General features: G+C 33.6%; 2 protein-coding genes across 5 annotated transcripts in view; one reads left to right on the plus strand and one right to left on the minus strand.

Annotated features, from left to right (window-relative positions):
* On the plus strand, window positions 1-7256 carry LOC149478948 (L-asparaginase-like). Its single transcript, XM_089708509.1, has 9 exons — window positions 1-165; window positions 2093-2215; window positions 3120-3232; window positions 3987-4112; window positions 5209-5333; window positions 5656-5882; window positions 6285-6445; window positions 6636-6749; window positions 7128-7256. The coding sequence occupies exons 1-9, from the start codon at window positions 96-98 to the stop codon at window positions 7182-7184; spliced, it is 1116 nt and encodes a 371-aa protein (XP_089564635.1). The 5' UTR covers window positions 1-95; the 3' UTR covers window positions 7185-7256.
* Window positions 7257-7359: 103 nt separating this feature from the next.
* Window positions 7360-21061, minus strand: part of Flo2 (flotillin-2) — a 236811-nt gene continuing 223109 nt past the window's right edge. For 3 of the 4 annotated variants that reach the window (XM_089708741.1, XM_089708742.1, XM_089708743.1), the window contains exons 4-10: window positions 20563-20795; window positions 13438-13557; window positions 12357-12464; window positions 11778-11884; window positions 11022-11205; window positions 9816-9987; window positions 7360-8445 (exon numbers count right to left, since the gene is read on the minus strand). In XM_089708741.1, coding sequence (XP_089564867.1) covers window positions 8393-8445; window positions 9816-9987; window positions 11022-11205; window positions 11778-11884; window positions 12357-12464; window positions 13438-13557; window positions 20563-20795 — 977 coding nt within the window. In that variant the 3' untranslated portion in view covers window positions 7360-8392. Of the gene's footprint in view, window positions 8446-9800; window positions 9988-11021; window positions 11206-11777; window positions 11885-12356; window positions 12465-13437; window positions 13558-20562; window positions 20796-21061 lie in introns of all 4 variants that reach the window. The other variant, XM_089708744.1, reaches the window with a different exon arrangement.

A 21061-nucleotide genomic window follows, 5' to 3' on the forward strand; every position in this document is an offset into this window, starting at 1 on the left:
TACATAGTGTCAACCTTAGTGTCAACTATGAACATATTGTATTGAGCTGTGCGACTGAGTGCGTGTCTTGTGACAGTAAAAATAATTAAAAAAAAATGGTTGAAAAAAGAATTTTGGTTATATACACTGGTGGTACCTTTGGAATGCTGAAAAATGAGAAAGGAGGTAAATAGTGTTAATATAATATTATTTATATATTTGTTTGTTTTTCTCATTTGCATAGTGATAATTTACTTTAAATGTTAGGTATATACTTACATATACAATGTTATATTTAATTGTGTTTAAAGATAAAATATTTAGACTAATACGTAGTTACTTAGTAGGTAACAACAAATATCCTCCTAAAATTATATATGTATGGTTGTACGGGAGTTTGTTACTCTAGAGAAAAAAAATATTGAACGGGATTTTGAATCAAATTTGAATATAATTAATAATAATTAATAACATAAAAATTCAATTTATGAATAAAAATTTCGAATGGCCAATTAACAAGGTCCACGTGTATAGAGGCTACTGTACAAAGATATAACATAAATATACAGGGTGTCCCACTGTTGGTATACTAAGCTCAAAGGAGGTTATAGTTTTGCATACGCTGAGTACGTAAAAAATAATTAAAAAATTCCAGACGCATTTTTTTTTCAAATAGATGAATTCTTAAAACTCTATGTGTACACCCATAACAAGCGAGCCGCTCAACTTTGCCACCAGCACGTGAGCTATCGTTTAAGATTATGTTTTCATAGATAAAATGCTCATATTAGAGAAGCGGTATATGCCGGCTGCGCGAAGCTAGAGAAGAAAACATGGATTTTCAGGAAAAATTTAGCAAAAAATTTTGGACGTAATTTTTTTCAAAAGTATTTTTTACGTGATCAGTGTATGCAAAACTACAAGTTCCTTCGCGCTTAGTATACCAATAGTGGGACACCCTGTATATATGTGTGCATAACATTTTTGTTTTATATATTTTTATCCTTTATCTAAGACCGCTTATGGGCACTAAGTTCGCCTTTTTTACTAATTACATATATTTATTTATTAACTGAATCTTTAAGTCTATCTTCTTATATATAAAAATGAATCGCAAAATGTGTTGGTAAGCGCATAACTCGAGAACGGCTGAACCGATTTCGATAATTCTTTTTTTATTATATTCCTTGAAGTACGAGGATGGTTCTTATGTAGAGAAAACGTAAACATGTACCACAGGCGAAGCCGGGGCGGACCGCTAGTTATCTATAAAAGTAATTGCTTTTTTTAATAGCTATCCGCTCATATGCTTTGCGCAACCACAGTTGCAAAAATAAAATACGAAATAGCTTGCGAAAAAAATAAAGGTAGCCTACTTTGCTAGTGCTCTGGAACGTGCGCCGCGCGTTCGACGCACCGCTATTAAAACTTAATTTATGACTTCCGCGAGAGGAGCACTTCAAATAGGTATATTGACTGTAATCGATTGCTATTGAAATAATACTATACAAAACTGTGTTATTTTTACAATATATGATTACCGTATACCTTAAAAAGTTATGAAATCGTCTAAAGTCTACTAACTTTTAAAGTCGTCTTTATTACATATTTATTACAACGGTCACTAAAATATTACTTTATAACAATAAAACACATGTTAGAGAATAATCTGGTAAGTAAACACGAGTAGAAATCAATAAAATACAACAATTACGGCATATTTTAACACTTCCTTGTAAGACACGTAAGATACAAACTAAGATATTCCCAAAATTCTGTTTGAAAGGTTGGTAGTACTGGGTAGAAATAGACGAATCAATTAGTTGTCTTTGGTTTAAATACGTAAAAATTAGACTCTGAGAGTATGAAATAGAGTTTATAATCAATTGAAATAAGAAAGTCGCTTTGCAACCACAGTTGCGCGAAACAAGATTCTCGATCGTGTTTTTGCAACTGTGGATGCACGTAGCTAAGTAAGGGGTCATTTTTTTTTTCTCAAGCATATGAGCGGCTATAAGAGGTACAAAAAGCTATTAAATAAATAAATGAAAAACCTTATCGGGTTTAGTTACCTACGAGTATAGTATTATTATATTATTATGTTTGGTTTCAGTATTGGTTCCACAGAAGAATATTGAACACCGAGTCATCAGAAAACTGTCTCAACTACATGACAATGAATATTGGGAAAAGCGTCTTGCTAAGACAGACAGACAGGAATACCTCGCTCTACCAGGTAATAAGGAATATTGGGATTATTTCTTTTGTATATTAAACTTATTTTTTGACTTTCATTATTCCCGTCCGATTAGGGCCCTTCTGGCCTCCTCCACTCAAGCGACAGCTCAAGCCGAGGTTCGTGGTCCCCGTCAAGGGGGGACGCCCTTGTGCATGTCGCTACCAGGGTGAACCTTCAGTTCACCCCCGCGTCCGCGTTAAAATGTAGAAGCCCTTCTGGCTAACATTGAGAGACACCACAAAAAAAAAAAAAAAAAAAAAAGACTTTCATTAGACAATAATTTATCCCTATTGGAAAGGATATAAAAATAGGTCACGAAAAATAACGTTTGAAAAAAATGTTGATTGATGTTTATTTGTAGCTCTATGAACAAGAATTTTCCACAAAATGTTACACAATTATTATTAACTTTTACATTTTCATTCTATCTTAGATATTAGGTATGTATTTACTTTTCATCTTAGGAAAGAATAAGTGGTTTGATGATTAATTTGTTTTAGGATAAACAATTAATACAGATAACAGAGTTCACACTCTCATATCTCGCAGAAAATACTCACCTACATCTAAATAATTTTTATTGTATAATCTTGCTTTATTTATACAAACTAAAAAAATAACAAAATATATGTACCTAGACATATATTTTGTTGACATATTTTATCATAACATTAATTACAGTTAGTCACAAGTTAGTTCTGTAAATAATTTTTTTTTTAATAATATTTTGTATAAATTCTAGAAAGTTTACGATAGTTTTTACGCTTCCTGATGATTTATCGTAATTAGTTCCAACTTATAATCAAGCAGAGAGATTCCTGCTTTGACTATTTGCTCTAGATTCCTGTTTTCAATTGAATAACATTATTAATAAATAATGCCCTACATTTTTTACTTTTAGATGGCAAAGACACAGATATAAAGGTGCTTTACAAGATACTAGAATATGATGAACTGAAAGATTCGTCAGATTTTATGACCGACGATTGGCTCAAAATAGCGAGGGATATTAAGGTTTCTGTATATTTATTATGTCTCTATACTTAGGCATATCACATTAGTTAATAAAATTATTTTATCGAAAATTGGACTGGATTATATAGTAATAGAAGTCTAAGTTTCCAAAATATGATTTCTTTTTATTTTACCTCATTTTTTCACCATCTTTAAGTTTTGTTGCGTTTGTCTTCTTTAATCTTCATAAATTTGTCTTCATAAAATAATAATTAAATATTATATTTATTCGATAAAAGCTATAAAAAGCGATAATATTCTAATATTCTCCTCTTATAGAGTTATGATAATATCATGGATAATATTAATAAAATAATCATAAATAAAATAATAATCTTATCATGATAATTCATTCATGCGATTTTACTTTCGGAAGAGGTGTTTTATGTTTAGGCTTATTACTCGTACCTACCTTTTTTTTGCCATCATTTCGCACACGACTGCCAATGAGGTAACAATCAATAAGTCATAACAAATAACATGTTAAGACTAACCTGTTACCTGACTCCATATCATGTGAAATACTTGCATTGTTTTCCTATCTTGCATATAAATTATGATAGGTGACTTTATTGTAGAAATAATTGAATATTTTTTTAGATTAAATAAATATATATAGTTAGTTATTTGTACATAATAATGGTGGAAATCTTAAAACTATCTATCGATTAGAATCAGCAAAGAATCTATCATTTTATTCATACCCAGACATATCTACTACATAGGTATATTTAATTAATTTTAATGTTTCCAGAAATATTACCACGACTATGATGGTTTCGTGGTACTTCATGGCACGGACACGATGGCGTATGGAGCGTCCATATTGTCCTTTATGCTGGAAACAGTCGGCAAGACTGTAGTCCTTACTGGAGCTCAGGTTTGGGAATTAATTTACATTTTTAGTCAAATAGATGTTATATTTACTTGTTTACATAAAAATATTATGAGATTGCATTTGATAGGTATTACTATTCAGTTATCATGAATGTTTACTTTAAGTTAGTTACTTTCATCTAGTTACGTAATAAAAAAAATACACTAGGATCTCTACATACATTAGGATCAAGTAGGTGTCACCACGAGTTATTTATTAAATACTTAATTAAAGAAATTGCTTAAAAGAAGTCAAAAGTGTTTTGTTAAAACTAAACTATATATTATTCACAACACAAATGATAATGAATGCAATCCATCAGTATTCATCGAAAGAACTAAATCTATTTTAAAAGTAGATAATAGATCATTACATAACATATTTAAATTGTATATGATACAATGTACTGTTTGTTATCCTAATTAGGATGAGATTAATATGGTTGAAGCATTTGTATTGATTACTTCATCATTCGTGTACCTTATTTATCTTTGTGCGTTGACATACATATTTGCAATATCTAATTAAAATGATCTGCTGAATAATAATAAAATAACTTTAATAGAAATTTTCAGAAAAGAAAATGTATTATTGATAAATAAATTAGAAAACCAAAGTATACATAATATCCTTAAAACAAAGCTCGTAATTTTAAAATTTTTATTGTTTCTATCTGAAACTCTTCGTATATAACTTTGTACTTTTTTACTCTGTGAATGAATATTAGAATTTAAATGTCCTTATAATCTATGTAAATGATTAGTATGAATAGTGTTAATAAATAGAAACCTACAATATGATAAGCATAACAATAGAAGACGTGATTTGTGAATGAATTTAAATTTACAAGTGACTCTGATAAATAAACTTCTTCTTAAAATATTTTTATACACTCAGACACGACAAAGAAACTCTTTTCAACTTGTAATATGTACCTAAATTTTCATTAGAGATGTTAGCGAGAAAAGGAAAAGGTATTTAAAAAAAGTTTCTTCATTAAAATTATTTTATTGATGAATGTCGTCGTCGTTGTTTGTATCGTCGGAATATTTAATATAATAGGTATATATTTTTTAATTTTTTATTCACGTAATTTCAGGTCCCAATTTTCCAACCCCGTAGTGACGGCAACAACAACATTTTGTGCGCACTCCTGATCGCAGCCACACAGTATATACCAGAAATAACCGTATTCTTTGGATGTAAGCTCTTCAGAGGAACGAGGTGTGTGTGATTTAGAAGTCACAATTGAGTACAGCTAAGGAACTGTATTCATTTTTTTTAAACATTTTTTTTCGACAGTGAATTTAATTTAGAAGCATACAAATGTAAGGAAAACTCATGATCTGAATCACCGCATAAAATGCTATGATTTATATTTGATCATCGAGATATGGATGATTAAATAATACAAGTACCTACCTATTAAGTTTTCAGGAAACAAAGTAATAAAAAGTATTTACAAACACATTTTTGTATAGTCTCTACATTTTTTCATTTACAAATCATATCATATCATACTTATATTATATTTTTTAATTCCCAGAGTAAAAAAGGTATCAAACACACGCATCTACGCTTTCGACTCTCCCAATTTCCCGCCATTACTAGAAGCTAAAACAACAATAGATATTGATCCTAAGATGCTGTTACACCAATCTGTACCAAATGAATGTATACTGCATGACAAATTGTGCACAAAGATTTATTTGTTGAAAGTCACACCTACTATAACACCAGCGATTATAAGAGCTGTGTTTGAAGGCATGGAAGGTAGATATTTTATGTATTTTTAATTCGGTTGGTTTAGACAAGAAATTTAGGATTACGTAGTTGCCTCTGCATGCAATGATCTAATGTTACTTTTATTGCCAGTAAATTCTAAGATTTAAGGTTAAGGATTTTTCATTAGTTAATTAAATTGCTGTAACTTTAGATGTCACAGAAGTCTATGTTATGGTACAAAAGTTCTTATTGCGAACAATTTGATCGCTATAATAGGAAAATGAACTATATTACAACTCAACAAAGACTACCTTCTAGAAATTAAGAACGTGCAAAGATTTTTTCTCTACTTAATAAATTATGTATATATAATATAATATAGTTTAGCGGCTTTTTCTATTATGTTTACAAGGAATTGATATCACAGTTTTAAATTAAACCTATTTCCAGGTATTGTTCTGGAAACATACGGTAATGGAAACATTCCAATAAAACGCAAAGAAATCTACGCAGAAATAGAGAGAGCGGTGAAGAACAACGTCCTCGTAGTAAACGTGACGCAATGTGTTAATGGTATGGTGCATGGAAAGCCGCTGTATGAAACTGGTCTGGTAAGTTACCTAATAATATGTATACCTCTATTATATGTACAAAAAATTGCAATAGTTTCTGCCCATATAACTTCTTCTTTAGTATTCATACTTGAAATTAAAGTATAATGTTTTTATGCATTCACAGACACATTATTTTGTTAAATTATTGTTTTACAATAGTTTACATACTGTTTCTAATGATTTTCAGTTACTAATAGAATGCGGCGTAGTACCCGCCTATGACATGACGTCAGAGGCAGCGCAAGCTAAACTTTCTTATGTTCTTAGTAAGATAGAACTTTCTTATGCAGAAAAAATCGAGGTAATATATCTTATCTTTATAAAGAATAAAGTATTTCATTTATTTTTTTAGTGAAAATTTAAAAAAATTCTTTATTGTATATTCTTTGTGTTGTAGTGAGTGCGTCATTGCGAGCATTTGTGTGTGTGTGTATTGTCACGGCATCACGTGTGAACGGCTGAACCGATTTAGATAATTCTTTTTTTATTATATTCCTTGAAGTACGAGGATGGTTCTTATGTAGAGAAAACGTAAATATGTACCACGGGCGAAGCCGGGGCGGACCGCCAGTTTATTATAAAAATAAAATTATGTATTACATATTAGCTTTTATTTAATTCATTATGTTTCTTATAGTAACTTGTATGTAATGCATATATATATTTTTTATAATTACAGCTCATGAAGACGAACATACGAGGCGAGTTACACAATCCTCATTTGGGACTTAAATAAAATGTATTAATTAATAATAAAAATAAATATAAATATTGAAATTGTAAATTTAATAAAATATTTAGAATTAAAGTAGAAATTTATTGCTGAAGTAACCTTTTCTTATATTCTAAGATTACCTAGTGGATAAGAATTTATAAGGCACCGGGTAAGGTATTAAAATAAAACAACAAAATAAATTGACACTCAATTTATTTCAAATTATACATTTCAATTTTCAATACACCAGATAAATATAAAAGTCACGAATTTACACACGAAACTAATTAAATAATGAACAATTCATTAATATTCAAAATCACACAACATCAAAATACAATCATGTCGACAAGTGATTCACAAATATAACGTGGTAAAGAAATAACACATAATTAAAAAAATATATATATTAAGAATCTCATGTTGAAGTGAATAAAATAAGAATACTTATAGTTATAATTAATTTCAAAAGCCCGATAAAAAAGGATATTCATATTGAGCAAGAAAAATGGTACCTATATAAAAGACACCTATTGACTAAAATGATCATGAGAACCGAAAAAAAAAGAAAATACACATTTTGACGATATTTGAGATTCTTTTCATCTTCAAACCTTTTGAAAAATGTGTTATCCCCAACCACGTTATATTGAACACAATTTTGAAATAATCAAATTCCGTAACTAATGTTACGAGTTACACCTAAAAGGCAGTGTCTTGCGCAGAACACCCAAGATTAAATACAAGTACAAAATCTACATTTAAGTGACTACATCTAGAAATTCCGACAAATATAAATAGAAAATGAGATATCATCTTAGTGGTACACTCTATCTATACTTTGTTCGTATAAAAATACTTCTTAGTGTGGTAACGCATGTCTTACTTTATTAAATAAAAATAAAATAATATGCAAAAATATCAAGTCTCCGAGACATAAAGCATTGGAATTACGAATAGTTTTCTAAGAAAACCTTATATTTCTGAACGAATGGGGCAATCAAATACTGCAAAGTTAAACTTTGGTCAAACCTATTTATAGTCACTAAATAAAATATCGGTGGATACGTGTTACAATTAAAAAATATATTAATTATATTGTGCTGGAGTATTTTGCACTCGAATATACCTCTGAATAAAATGAAATAAACACATCGTAAACATAAAATAATAAACAATATTGTGCATTGCATTACATTCGAGTGTAATAAATTATTAAAATTAATAATTTAGCAAGCTGTCACTTCTTTCTTCTTACTGGCAGCAGAGAGTGGAGACTCTTCTGTAACAAAAAGGTATGTCTGAGTATCCGTGATAGACTGATTATTTATTTTCCTAGCTTATTTTCCTGAAAACAAAAATAATATAGGATTTGTTGAATTTATATTTTTGGTTTTATGGCATTCAAATGCTTTATAAATATAAATTTATAGAGAATATAAAAATTCGATCACGAGGCGGGACTCGAACCCGCATCCTTTCGCGCCATTCCGGGGCGGATGCCTGACCAACTCAGCCACTCGTGGCGCGCGGTGTGTCCCTTAGACACATAAAACTGAAAGAATAGAATAAATTCGATTGCTTTGGCGGGCTTTCCCGCCTGCTTTCCCCTTCTTCATCTTACCAAAAATGCCACATCACGTGCAGCACTTGTGTTGGGGTGCTGCTTATTTTGTTCATGTATCAATGGAACTGGTTTGCGGAAGAATTCCAATCAAACATGTGGCCCCATCATTTAAACAGCTCGTCGGAACACAGTGAGGTTTTAGTCGGTAAGAATACGATATAACTCCTTCCCCGGGGGGCATGGCAAGATTTTCCCACCAAAAAAAAAACCGGCCAAGTGCGAGTCGGACTCGCGCACCGAGGGTTCCGTACAAACCTGCAAGGTTTACAAAGTTGATTTTGTTACAGCTTAAAGGTATTATAGACCTGAGTATTTGGTATGAATTTCAATTTAATACCTCTACGCGCGGAAATGGGTTTAAAATTATTAAAAAAAAATATATTATGTGATGTAACTAAAAATTTATGGTTTTCGTAATTTTTCCTTTATCTATGCTATAAGACGTTGCTTCGTACCAAATTTCAAGATTCTGAGTTCACGGGAAGCACCCTGTAGGTTTTGATTCCCTTGCAAGTGTCGAAAATTTGCGGCATAAACGGCTGTATCTTTTGATTGCGTTGGCTTAGAAGTTTGATTTTTTCACAGCTTCAAGGGACAGTAGACCTGAGTAATTGATATAAATTTCAGCTTCATACCTCCACGCGTTCCTGAGAAAAAGGGTCTTGACAGACGGACGGACGGACGGACGGACGGACGGACAGACGGACAACAAAGTGATCCTATAAGGGTTCCGTTTTTTCCTTTTGAGGTACGGAACCCTAAAAAACGTGTGGACGTGTGGACTGCCGCGGTAAAGCTATTGCATAGCATGCCTTCAAGCCACACCTCCGTGTCCGTCGGAGTGGGGAGCGTGAGGTTTTTTCGTTACGGAATTTCTCGATTCGGTCCCCGCGCTCAAGGCCAGCGATAGAAGCTATGCAATAGCTTAAAAAAAACGTGGGCTACCTGTTGGTAAGCGATCACCAACATCCTGTTGCCAACTGATTGGTTGCCTGTTTTATAGCAGTTACCTGTTTAGGGCTCACCTGTGCGCGGGTGCAGGCGCTGCAGCACCTGGTTGAGGTCGAGGCCGGTGAGCGAGCGCACGGCGGGCGGGATGCCTCCCGCGAGCCGGGCCACTTCACCCGTCGCACCGTTGTCTCCCACTAGCACTATCTCGTCCGTTTTGGCTAAGGGCGCAGATACTTCTGCCGCAATCTGCAAACATTTGGAACGTATTAGACGTAGCAAAAACACATTAAAAAAGCTTAAAATTAAGAAAGCTTTGGTACTTCGGCGTGATTTGCGACGTGTAACTTTTATGACAGAAATAAGGTTCGGATTGTATTTCAGAAATTGGTATACTAAAGTCCGGTCGCGGAGCAGAAAGAATTTCGTACAATGACCTCTTTACCTACTGTCAGTGGTCACAAACATTTTTGAATGAAGTGCAGTTTACATGAAATATTTGGAGGAGAAAATGTTTTTTACTAATTTAATAAATAAATGTCCTTTATTCATTTACAATACTTATTAGTTAGTTACATTTTAACTTTTTCAATAACAACGATATATTATATAAAAAAAAGTGTGCGTGTACACACATAAGAAGTGAAACTTCTTTATGACCTTATTTTTCAAAAAATAATTTAATATGTAAGTACAATATTACAGAAATACGTTAGTCTATCACGCGATTTCGACTTTGGCGGATTTTGATAGGACATAAAGAGTTTGAGGTTTATTCTTATAAATTTTGAATTCACAAAATCATAATTGAACACCTGACACCAATCAAGCAAACACAAACCTTACGCTCTCAGGTTAAAGGTTTACAATCCCTAAGGACGGCGGTCATTGCACCTGTGCGAGCAAGACACATTATTTTTACAAGGGAGTGACAGTGACAGGTAATAACAGGTTGATGTACGAAATTCTTCCTGCTCCGCGACCGGACTTTACCTGATTTTGGTACAAAATAAAATTTCCCATGCGGTTTTCGATGTATAAAAAATGAATAATACTTTCGGAAATTAAAAGTAAAAAGAGGGTGAAAAATGCATCTTCTTCCACATCTAGAAAAATTAACACAACATCTCAACAACAACATAAATCACTAAAACTGTCCCTAAACATAAAACTATCCCCGTTCTTCCGTCGATCGTCGTGCCGCACGGATTCTAGGCATCATCATATGATGGACAAATCTTGCGAGAATGTGATCAAACGCAATAAAAAAAAACTTCTCGTACCTTAGGCAAAGCCTCCAACACGAGTGCCATGATAGCCGCGTCCCCATACTGCTTGTACACCTTCGCCTTAGCGAGCATGCGCTCCGCGTCCGCCTTGCCCACATCGCCGATAGCTGTGGCTTCAGCTAGACCGAGCACTTTGATCCTCTCCGCGTCTGCTTTGGCTGCTTCTACCGTTTGCGTACTGGAAGGAAAGTTTACTGTTATGTTTTTTTATGTCAGAGCAAGCAAAGGGGCAGGTTGTTAAGTGGTCACCACCGCAAATAAACACTTGTAATACCGGTAGTGTTATTTGTGCTTTGCCGGCCTTTTAAGGACAAATATATGGAGAACAATATTTAGAAAATATGTCTATTGTCTATGTCTATGTTAGATTGAGCATTTTGATCCTCACTGCATCTGCTTTCACTTCTTCCTTCCACTGTTAGGGTTATGGAAGGAAATTTTACTGTGTATCGAGTTCTCTCACTAGAAAAATGTTTAAGCTTTCTCGTGGTGCTAAGATCATTTTATGACGTAGAATAGAAAAAAATATATCGCACTTATTCAAATTTGTAAAATGGCCAATAATTTAAAAAGTTGTCTACTATTTCAGGTTTGAATAAAAGTGTGCTGAAAGTCAATGATTTATTATTTTTTTATGCCTGTCTATGAGTGTTAATATTATAAGTGTAATTTTAGTATTGATTTGTCTGCTTTTTATGCTCCTATTATATGAGTGGCAATATTCAGTTTATTTGTGAATTAACTCCTTACCGTTTTCCCTCTGCGATGGCTTGTAGACGGTAAGCCTCAGCCTCAGCGGGCAGACGAACCGTTGATTTCAATTCTTCCTCACGACGCATAATCTCCTGTTGTTCTACCTGTAATGCAATATAGTGTATTATTTATTATCAATATAGTATTATGTAATATCACAACAAATTGTTTAAATAGTTTTAAGGAATAATGGAAGGTTTGCAAGGAAATTTTACAAACGTTATTGGTAATTTGCAATTTTAAGAACAAAAAAATCCAGCAACAATTTCTAATTTTCTCAACCAAAATGATATAAGTACTGCAAATCCCTACTAAACCTTGTCTATAGGTCTTTCTGTCTGTCTGTTTCTTCGCCTAAGCTACTGAACCGATTTAGACGTATAACAAATAAGAAGTATACTACAATGATAGTTTGTGACCTAACAGAGGACATATATTTATTTGGACAGGTTTTATGCCGGAAATCTCACGGGAAAAGCTAATAAAAAATACATCTCTGAAAATTGCTCAGAATAACAAAGGATTTCAAGCAACAAACACGCAAATAAACCAAATAAAAGTTGCAATTTTTAATACCTCAATCTGTTTCCTACGCTCCACAACCTCGATCTGTATTTCTTCGTTTCGTATTTTCTGTTTAATTTTCGCGGCTTGCAATTCATAGGCTAGTGCAGCTTCGGCTTTCTGGAAACAATACATGTCTCGTTATTGTAGAGACAATAAGTATGACCTTGTTTCTTCGTTTCAAAGTTTCTTTTCAAATCTTAGTTTGTTGCTAAAAAAGTGAAATTTCTGTTCAAAACGTAAAATCATTGTAGTCATAACCTCGTAATACAAATTAATTTTAGCAAAAAGAACTTAATTTCTAGAAAAATTAGATTTAAAATTGTATTATAAAGAAATAATTCCTTTTCAAATGCTAATTTTACTATGGTTCGCTATAGGTACTTCATACCTACATTACAACTTTGTGTTAAGTTTTTCTTTAAAATTGTATTCCTTTCTTGAGAATTACAACTCCCTAATTATCACAGAAATGTTACATAATAAATTCAAATTAAGATTACATAAGTTTAATCTCAAAACGGACAAACAATGCATTTAAATTACGTAAAACGAATATTATTACTATCTTTATTCATCTGATAATAAGACTATTATTATACTATATCTCGCCTTGACGCCCCACATTCAAAATGACATTTCGTTTTACTGCAATGCCTGTAAATCTTATCAGCTTACATATTCGACGTCATAAAAAATACACGATTTCATGCGATAGTTCATTTTTGAACCCATTCATACGTTATTGCGGATTTTAAAATTGATATCGAAAACCTATATAATATCTGGGTTCAGTTTGCGTAAACTTTTGAAAGATTTACTATGAAAAGAGAGTATATATTATGAAGTTTTTGATAATGAAATAAATGAAATATCCAATCATGATCAGAAAAGTATTGTGCATTTCTCTTATTATACACACCTTTAATATAAATAATAAAATACTATAAAATACGAACTTGAAATAAAACAGCCAAAACCATTAAAAATTCCGCATTTCATACTATTTTCACAATTTATTTAAAAAAGAGTCTTTGGTAATTATAACTATAATATATTATATCCAACATAAATGCTATGAGTGTGTACTTACAGCAGTATTGACTTCTTGGTCGAAATGTGCCTTCTGCAGCTTGAACATCCGCGCGTTGTCTTCAATCCTCGTGTCCATCGCGTATTTCACGTCCATTGAGTTCTTTTCACATTCAGCTTCCTATAACAATAAAAGGATATTTTATTATTAGACCTAGTTATATAATAGATCGAATCATTAGAAAATAAAATATTGTTTTTTAGAAACACTAGCGGTCCGCCCCGGCTTCGCCCGTGGTACATATTTCGCAATAAAAGGTAGCCTATATTCCTTCTCAGGGAAAAGAATGTTGTTACCTACGTTCCTTCTCACGGTCTAAAGATTGTCTGTGCCAAATTTCATCAAAATCGGCCCAGTAGTTTATGCGTGAAAACCATACATACATATTTACGAACCTTTCCTCTTTATAATATTAGTATAGATTGATAACAACAAGTGGAAGATACCATCTGCTATTGGAACACTATAGTCTAATATACTTATAAAGAAATACAAATTTCATAATTCGCAACATTTATTTTTATTTAACGGAATGTACAACAATCCATACTAATATTATAAATGCGAAAGTAACTCTGTCTGTCTGTCTGTTACTCAATCACGCCTTAACTACTGAACCAATTTGCATGAAACTTGGTATAGAGATATTTTGATACTCGAGAAAGGACATAGGATAGGTTTTATCCCGGAAATCCTACGGGAACGGGTTTTTCTTTGAAAACGCGGGCGAAGCCGCGGGCGGAAAGCTAGTACTACATAAACAGTATGGTTTATTTTGTAATTAAATTTATGTGCAAGTATAGGGATCGGGATGTTCAACAACACACAACATCAACATCTCGGAATTAATATAGACGGTCAACTGCTATCGCACTTAAGATTTGCTGATGACATAGTTTTACTGGCAAAAACAGCAGAAGACCTAACCAGAATGATAAAGGAACTTGCGAAAGAAAGTGAGAGAGTAGGCTTGGCAATGAATCCGGAAAAAACTAGGGTGATGACAAACGGGTACAAACATACTATAGATCTAGGAAGCACTCAAATCAGCTATACAGACGAGTACATATATCTAGGGCAGCTCATAACTCTAAAAGATCCTATGCAGAAGGAAGTGGACAGAAGAATTACAAATGGCTGGAAAACATACTGGAGTTTAAGAGAGGCTATGAAAGATAAAGAGCTCCATATAAACCTAAAAAGCAAACTTTATAACACCTGCATACTACCTGTCCTTACGTACGGGTGTCAGTCATGGTCCTTGAATCAGGCCACCTCAAACAAATTGGCAACTTGCCAGAATGCAATGGAGAGGAGCATGCTCAACATTAAAAAGTCCGACAGAATTAAAAAAATCGTCATCAGAAACAAAACGAAAATTACCGATGTAATAAGCAAAATCAAAAGACTCAAATGGCGATGGGCTGGTCACCTGGTAAGAGGACACGACAAGTGGAGCAAAAGGGTGACATGGTGGTACCCTAGGGAAGGTAAAAGGAAAAGAGGCCGACCACAGAAAAGGTGGGACGAAGACGTTAGACAAGTGGCAGGAGCCACATGGAACAGAGTGGCTCAAGAAAGAAAGGAATGGAAGAGGTTGGAGGAGGCCTTTGCCGACTGGCAAACAGATCTAGGAAAGATAACTAAACAACAAATATTAGTCTAAATTTTTATCATATCTATTAAGTTTAAAATTTTAATGTTAGTTCTTTACATAAGTATAAAAAACATTGTACTAAGTGATCTGAATAAAGGCTATATTATTATTATGTTTCTCTGTTCCATAATACTCGGGTACCACCAGAAGGACGGTACCCGGATCTTTGGAAGGCTTACGTGGGGACACGGATCCAACACGCAGAGGCCCTTTCGAGAATTTTACTGTGTTGTGGGACACCAGCCGCAGCCTGCCCATGACTGCACTATAGAGATACAGCCCTAGGCAGTCCGCGGCCGATGTAGGACTATTGCAAGATAAGGGAATAAAATAAACTGGGCTATGGAATGGGATGTTAATGGACCGGAATTAAGGACTATGGAAGACTATGGCACCTGCCTTTCTACTAAGATATAGCAAAAAATTGTTGGCAGGTGGTGACTCGCCCTCTCACTGTATGGGCCCCCGAAATAAGTCGCTGCAATAGTGCGACAAGGGGGCAACATATTGTGAGCAGCTAAGGGTGGAGAGGCGTCCCTGGACTTTAAACTACGATCACGCGCTCCCTGAGGGTCCAGCATCACGTGCCCACTCGCCACTTACGATTCGCATCCACCCTTTGAGCTAAAAGCTCTCGCGACTCCACTCTGGCCGGCCGGTTAAGGCAAGCCAGAGGCGGGGGTCCTGTCCTCGTCAGGCTTCACTCCGACCGGCCGGTGAAGGCAAGCCGGAGATGAAGACAGGGGCCTCCCCCGGGAGCACTTGGTTCCCGCAGGGTCGCTACTCCCCGACACCCCGCCACAAGGTGTCCTGCGGGTTGACTGACTGCACGGGTGGAATATCTATTGTCACGTAAACAATAGATATTCCAACCGTGGGCGATGGGGTCGTCACATCCCTACGCCCTTATTATTATTATTATTATAGGGATCGGGAAAATGTTGTCCTAAAACTTTACCAAACTTTTTTCCCTCTTAAAATATAAGTTTAGGAAGAACTTGTAATCCAATAATACTTGCGATAGCATTAGATCGTAAAACGATCTCTACCCTTATCGGTTTCATATCATAACCTCATAAACCTTCTAACATCTTTTTTATCCTCATCAGGGTCTGTAGGTATATAATATTTGTATTTTTCACTTGGAAAATTAATAGCGATTCTTTAAATATCTTTCTCAAGTTAGTGTGTAATAAGTATAGTAAAAAAATAATATACACGTTTCAAAAAGATAAATTCATGAAATTATTGTATTGTCATCGATCCTTGGTGAGAGTACAAAGTTTGAATATGTCCGTTTAAAGTGGATCAAAATCAAGTTTATAGGAGTCGGCTAGATTTAAAAATACAAACATATAGGTGCAGCCAATTAAAGCGTGTTACGAAAGAATAAATTTCTAATAACAAAGGAAACTAAAGGACTTCATACTGACTTCGCCGATGTAGACTGGAAGTTACAAAAAGTGAATTGTAAGCAGATTGACTGTCATCGTTTATCAACCGTCTATCACAGCGATCATTTACAAAACTTTCCGAGCTGTCTGTGACATGCAGCTTAACGGGATAGATTAGACGCCATTCATCAGAGCTTGCAAATGTTTGTGTTAGAATAAATTGCATCCATTTGTAAATAATCTTGTTTAATGAGGAGAACTTTTCTAGATGAAAATTCTCAATTTTTTGGTTTATTCATAATTCATAATTTTTTATTCCGTTATCTCTTAACTGATCATAACCATAATATAATTTTATGATTATAGTTATAGATTAAAGTTAAGCGGCTTTATTCCATTGTTTGCTATACAGCTTATTCGCCGAGGGATCAGCACACTGTCGTATATAATTTAACACATATATTTGTGGTCAAATCGAATACGGAGTAAATCTATTAACTCAATCCGGACACTACGTCCTCAGGGAAAAGTAGTGGACTTTATTGAACTTATGTTTGATTCCCACACCAGCCAGAAAATACTATAAAACTAGTATTAATAAAATACTAATATAATCTTGTTACCAACGTATGCATGCGAAAGTATATTACGTGTGGATTATTTACTTAGAAATTTAACTACCTTCTACTGAGTGCTATTTCCGGCCCTGCCCGGGTCAAACAGGAAAAACACAAATAAATCATAACCATAATGCAGCTTTCCGCTGATTAAATGATTTCCGTTTTTGAGTTTATTCGTTTCATGTAAAAAATTCAAATTCATCCCCTTTAGTACATTATCCTCTTATATATAAGTATAAATTACAAAAGTGAAAACTCCGAGTCATTTGCAAACACTGAGCAATCATCAATTATTATCAAAGGAAAATACGGAGGCACTTCCAATGGCCCATTATAGCAAATTGCCCAATTCTGAGGTGACGTATACCTACATATTTGTCATCGATATTGACCTAAATTTAATGTCTTTGTTCTGTTACAACTTCTCGAGAATCAATTATAGAATTTAGTAGACTAAAGTGTGGAATATTTAGATACAGTATATCCAATAAAGAACAGTCATGAAGGGGTTGAATGTTAATATTATTGGTGTATTGGTGTGTTTCATTGTCTTTAACACCAACAACATTATTTCTAATACACTACTAGATACTAAACGATAATAATTTACATTATGAAACAGAAAGTTTATTTCATAGACTTCTGAGTAGGTATCATCCATATAAAAAAGTTGGTTACTCTATGTGAAAATTGAAGTCAATATTTACGGCCAAAAAATATAAAAATATGGGTAAAGCATACTTCGAACTTCGACAAACTTTTAAATTTCAAAATTTTTGAGGACACTAATATACCAGTCTCAAAACTCAATAGTGACAGTTATAACAAGTTTATAAGTTATCAAAATAAACTTCATTTTTCGTGTTTTACGATGAATAATGTAGCAGGTTTTTGCTTTAATCACTCCTGCGAAAAACAAATAAATGTTACCCACATTTCTTTGAGAAGCAATGTAGGTCAACCAACTCAGTGGATAATCCAATATTTTGTTGTGAAGGTTTATTATTAGTAAGTCGATATTCGGTACAATAATAGGATTTCAAGTTAGAGAGCTTCCTAATTTAATACGTGATAAGCTAGCACTCGCGTTTTCGTTTACATTATGTATATTACATGAATTTAATTTAATTAAATATTGCCTATATTGTCAGTTTAGTAATTAGGTACTCAGAAAAAAATTTTCTATATTTTTTTGGAATAAGTACTTACCTATTAACTACAATATATGTGATAAAATACAAACGTATTATTACAATCAGCTTTGATAAAATTTCTTTAATTAAAAGTACGTATCAATTAATTATAACAAATTCACAGATTAAAAATGGCAATTTAAATCTAAATGAACACATACATTTTATATGCCTTCATCCCAAGCAAATCCGACACAAACAACTAGCCTTAAGCCTAATTATATTAGTAAGGATAGCTATCAAAATCACATAGAGCGTAACTACTACATTGTTTGTCCCTAATTGGAGCAGGGGCCAATACAAGCGGTTAATTATATTGACCTTGAACTACACTTTGTCCTTTACAAATCTAATGTTAATTAGCAATATTTAAAATAAGTTTTGTGTATATGTTATCGGAAATCTATATAATGTATTCTATACAATACCTTGGCACTGTATGGAATGCCTAAAACATATAGGTAATGTATGAAATGAATGAATGTATGAAAAATGAATTATTCATTTTATACTTTGCCTGTGATTTCATACATCGCCAGAACGCCCCAGGCATTCCATACTTAGCCTAGGTATTGTATATAATACCTGGATTAAACAAATTACCAGTAACATATATTCGTAAAACATATTGGAAATTATTATTTTTCATTTGAACAGTAAAAACTGAAATATTTTCCGGAATTAGTCAAATGAATACCAACCAAAAAGTTATTTTAAGTTCATTTATATATAAGTATCTGCCACATTATGTGAGATTAAGATGAGTCACTGTTTCGACTTGTATTCAAAACAACGCCGTCTGTTATAAGTACTTACTATAATTTTATTATAGTAGTACATTCCGTAGTACCTATTCTGATCAAACGTATCATTGTATTTCCGCATTTGAGCACAATTTAGGTTTTCATAAACAATTGCTTTGGTATTTGAAATGGAATAGATAGTTATATTTCAGTTAAAGACAACCATGAATCGTTTGGTTAAGAAAAAAAAATCCATAGGTTTATTTTTGTTCTAAAATATTGTTCTTTATTAGTATTATTCCTATAAGTTATTTAATGTATTAGCGTTTCTATAAAAAAATAGACAAAAATATGTTTAAAGCGACAAACGGACTGCTGTAGGAACTTGACTCAATATTGATCTACAACTACTTATATTTACGACACAGATACCCAAGTGGTTTGTAAGACAAAGGTTCTTTCATATTTTCTGCTTCAAAGAAAACTGCAAACGATAGGGTTATTAAAATTCCAAAGGAATATAAGAACGTGTCTTCGAAAATCGCATAAGACTTGTTTTATCAGCTTCATTTACATGACATATGGGTATAAAGAAGAACTTTCTTAAAGGCTTCCTTACTTCATAGTTTTCTTTGATAATATAATAAACGTATGCAGTATATTACATTAAAGCTCTTGGAAGCAGCACTTAATACGATGCTTTGAATTAGGGACGAAATTAGAACTCATGTTGATTGTCTATAAATGTGTATCCTTATCTACATAATATGTTTTAAAGGTAATCATAAAAATTAATGGAGTTTATTTTGGACCATGATGTATCCGGCATACCAAATTTCTGCCACGTCTGTTCATCATCTTTTAAAGTAATATCCATACAAACTTTTGGCTTATTAGAAGAACATTAAACAAGAGCTATACCCTTGTGTCAGTAAAAAGAACTGGCCGCAAATAAACTCCTATGGGATATGTTGCCAGACTTAAAAAAATGACTTTTAGATTAGACCTTGAGGCAATGTAGAATTTGTGACGCCAGAGAGTTGTTGAGAGATTATGTAGCTTAAACATTTTTAATTAAGCTCGTTAGTAGGATAAGTGTGTCGTATTGTATTGTGTACTTCATTCTAAAGGCTTTGCTTATTATAAATTTGGCATACGTCATTATACAGTCCTTACAGCGTCGTTGCAAATTAACAAAGTATGTAAAGAAGACCACATAAGGGACGAAAATATGTATACTCTTGATCAAACTGGAATGAAAATTTTTAGGATACCTATGTAAATAAACTGCTCATTAAAGATCAGCAATCTGCGCCTTTCCCAAGGTCGCCAGATATTGCACATTCAATACCCCCTAAACATCATCAGAGAGTACGAAACCTACCCGTATACAAGAATCTCTAATGGTCTGCGCAAAACCCTCATCAACATCTGGTTTTACGGCCGTCGCCTATGCCTTCCCCAACCTGCCATCTACTCCTAAAAATCACTTTAAAAGTCTTCTTCATCTCCACTTACCCGTATACCAGCGTCTCTATTGGCCTGAGCCACGCCCACATCGGCATCCCGCTTCACGGCCGCCGTCTGCGCCTTCCCCAAGCTGGCCAGGTACTGGACATCATCGTATACGTCCTTGATCGTGAACGAGAGGATCTCGATGCCCATCCGTCCGACGTCCGGCGCAGCAACCTCGCGCACAAGACCCGCGAACTGATCTCGGTCTTTGTACACCTCTTCTACTGTAAGCGTTCCTGGAACAAGCATTACCGTTTAGTTTAAGGTGATGAATTAATTTTTCTAACATTTACGGCCCTTTTTAAACCTTCGTAATTTTTATATTATTAAAGTTGTCGTGATGAAAATTCTTGACAAGAAAGTTCAATAGTAACACAATACGTCTACCGTTTTAGAAACATGATTCCATGATATTTTCTCGATAGAAAAAAAATACAAAGTTCTCATTGTTATTTTTTTATAATCTCTGGCATCTTCAAAATAACAAACGTAAAGTTACGAC

This window comes from Colias philodice, chromosome 21, assembly GCF_061535455.1.
Source record: "Colias philodice isolate Cphi_HAF_F1 chromosome 21, ilColPhil1 Martin Lab GWU primary, whole genome shotgun sequence".
In the NCBI taxonomy this organism is placed as follows: Eukaryota; Metazoa; Arthropoda; class Insecta; order Lepidoptera; family Pieridae; genus Colias; species Colias philodice.

Coding starts and splice junctions, on each gene's coding strand:
- LOC149478948 (XM_089708509.1), top strand. CDS start 96: ATGGTTGAAAAAAGAATTTTGGTTATATACACTGGTGGTACCTTTGGA. Junction 166..2,092: donor GCTGAAAAATGAGAAAGGAG/GTAAATAGTGTT, acceptor GTTTGGTTTCAG/TATTGGTTCCACAGAAGAAT. Junction 4,113..5,208: donor TAGTCCTTACTGGAGCTCAG/GTTTGGGAATTA, acceptor ACGTAATTTCAG/GTCCCAATTTTCCAACCCCG.